Here is a 2,349-nt window from a genome sequence, read left to right on the forward strand (position 1 = left end):
ATAAACCCCTCTGACTCCCACACAAGCTGTGAATTGCTTCTGACTGTAAGGCAGGGTGCCTGGCCCCTTTGGGGTCTGGAGGAACTCCCCGGGACCCATCTGAGGGGGGGTCCAGCAGGGAGAGTGCCAGGCGGGACAGGGGGTTGACCCTCCAAGGCCAGTTTGAGAAGCTGGCTGCACTGGTATGTGGAGACCCAGGGGGGATGAGGGCAGACTCCGCAGCAGCAGAATCCTGCCTGGCTGTGTCGAGAGGGGACCCCGAGTGCGATTCCTGTGAGAATCCGACACCCAGACTGACTGACTGTGACGGAGTCCCACAGGGATGGGGCTCTGCAACCACTAGGGGTGAAGCCAGGCGGGACCCCTCGATTGCCCTCACACTAGTGCAGCCGCCTCTTGAATCTGACCCCAGAGCGATCAGCACCCCGCTTTACCGGAGCTCCCCGCCGCGAGTCCCCCTGGATGGGACGCCAGGAGGGCCTTTACACACCTCCAAAGGGGCCATGACTCCCCGCCTCTCAGTCAGCAGCGATTCCTAGGCATTAGGGCGCCAGACGGGATTATTAGCTCTCCGGATCCCAGTGCAGACAGCCTTTGTTAGCAGATGAATCAGAAAGTTACAGCAACGACCAGCTGGAAAGCACCAGAGCCCCATTCTTGGTTCTGCCTCATGCAAACCCCCTCCAGGGACCATCAGCCACCCCCAGACATGCCCCTTTGCCCTCTCTCATCCTTTGTCTCATTCCTCGGCTGGGTGGCCAGCTCTCCTTGTTTCCATCTGCCGCAACCTGTTACACCCTGTCACAGCTGGCTGCCCTAAGGCGGAGGGGTCCTGGCCAGGTCTGTGTACGTGTGGCTGCGGAAGGACCCTCGGCCCACTAGTGGTCCCTGCAATGATCACACACTCGGGTCCCATCACTGAAATACATGAGTAACACATGGGGGAAACTGAGGTGCGCACAGCACTCCCAGGAAACACCAAGCACACCTTCACTTCGTCACACTGATCCTCGTTTTATTCAACTAAGCTGAGTTCTTGATGAGGGACATACATTTCCTGACAGCTTTTCTCTGGGCCTCCTGGACCTCCCTGTTTCTCAGGCTGTAAATGAGGGGATTGGCCAGGGGCGTCAGGACTGTGTAGAAGAGAGAGAACGTTTTGTTCAGTTCTCTCAGGCTGCTGGAGCTTGGTGGAAGGTAAACGATCATTAGGGTCCCATAGAAAATTGTCACCACAATGAGGTGGGAGGAGAAGGTGGAAAAAGCCTTTTGCCTCCCCGGGGTGGAAGGGATTCTCAGGATGGTGGTGATGATACAAACATACGACGTCACGGTTAATAGAAATGGGGAAACTACATCTCGGAAGGATAATATATATAGAACCAGTGTGATGAGGCTGCTGTCACTGCAGGAGAGCTTTAGCATTGGGCTGAAATCACAAAATAAGTGGTCCACTTCTTTGGGCCCACAGAAAATCAATTGTGACATAAAACACGTCATTATTGTAGAAGGCAGGAACCCACTGATCCAAGAGCTATCTGCTAGCTGGAGGCACAATTTGTCATTCATACGGGTTCCATAGTGCAATGGTTTGCCTATGGCTACATACCGGTCATAAGACATCACGGCCTGGAGATAACACTCTGTAGTTACCAGAGAACCAAAAGAATAAAATTGTGTCCTGCAGCCCACAAAAGAAATGGTTCTGTCCTCAGTCAGGAGACTGGCCAGCATCCTGGGCAGGAGGATGGAGGTGTAGTAGGTGTCTAAACAGGACAAGTTCCCCAGAAGGAAGTACATGGGGATGTGAAGGTGCGGATCAGTCACACACAGCACGATGATGATGAGATTACTGGCCATAGTCCCAACGTAGATCACTAGGAAAGCCAGGAAGAGAAGGTTCTGCAGCTCCGGGAAATCCCCAAACCCCAGGAGGATGAATTCCATGACGGCCGTTTCATTTTCCCATTCTCCTTTCTCCATGAGCTGTGTCGGGTGACAGTGAAAAAGCAGTGAGCAGCGGAATTGTTTGCAAGCTCTCAGAAAGATGAATTCAAACTGGACCAGGTGCAGAGAAGGGCTGCGAGGGTGAGCTGAGGAATGGCAAACCTGCCTTATGAGAGGAGAGGCAAGGAACTTGGCTTGTGTAGGCTACCCAAAAGAAGGCTGAGGGAAGCTCGGATTGCTCTGTATAAATACATCAGAGGGATAAATACCCAGGGAGGGAGAGGAGTTATTTCAGTACCCGTGTGGGCACAAGAACAAATGGATATAAACTGGCCATCAGGAAGTTTACACTTGAAATTAGACGCAGGTTTCTAACCATCAGAGGAGTGAAGTTCTGGAACA

The 2,349-nt window shown here is 52.9% G+C and overlaps 1 protein-coding gene across 1 annotated transcript; it reads right to left on the minus strand.

Annotated features, from left to right (window-relative positions):
* Window positions 1-1,023: 1,023 nt before the first annotated feature.
* LOC137141120 (olfactory receptor 5AP2-like) lies at window positions 1,024-2,001 on the minus strand. The gene has a single exon (XM_067529969.1). The coding sequence runs from the start codon at window positions 1,981-1,983 to the stop codon at window positions 1,024-1,026; it is 960 nt and encodes a 319-aa protein (XP_067386070.1). The 5' UTR covers window positions 1,984-2,001.
* Between the last annotated feature and the right edge of the window lie 348 nt (window positions 2,002-2,349).

The sequence above is a fragment of the Emydura macquarii genome, unplaced genomic scaffold (genome assembly GCF_026122565.2).
Source record: "Emydura macquarii macquarii isolate MOO-44397 ecotype Brisbane River unplaced genomic scaffold, CSIRO-AGI_Emac_v2 contig_3003, whole genome shotgun sequence".
NCBI lineage: Eukaryota > Metazoa > Chordata > Testudines > Chelidae > Emydura > Emydura macquarii.

Excerpts from the sequence above, each read along its gene's own strand:
- LOC137141120 (XM_067529969.1), bottom strand. The coding sequence starts at position 1,983 with ATGGAGAAAGGAGAATGGGAAAATGAAACGGCCGTCATGGAATTCATC.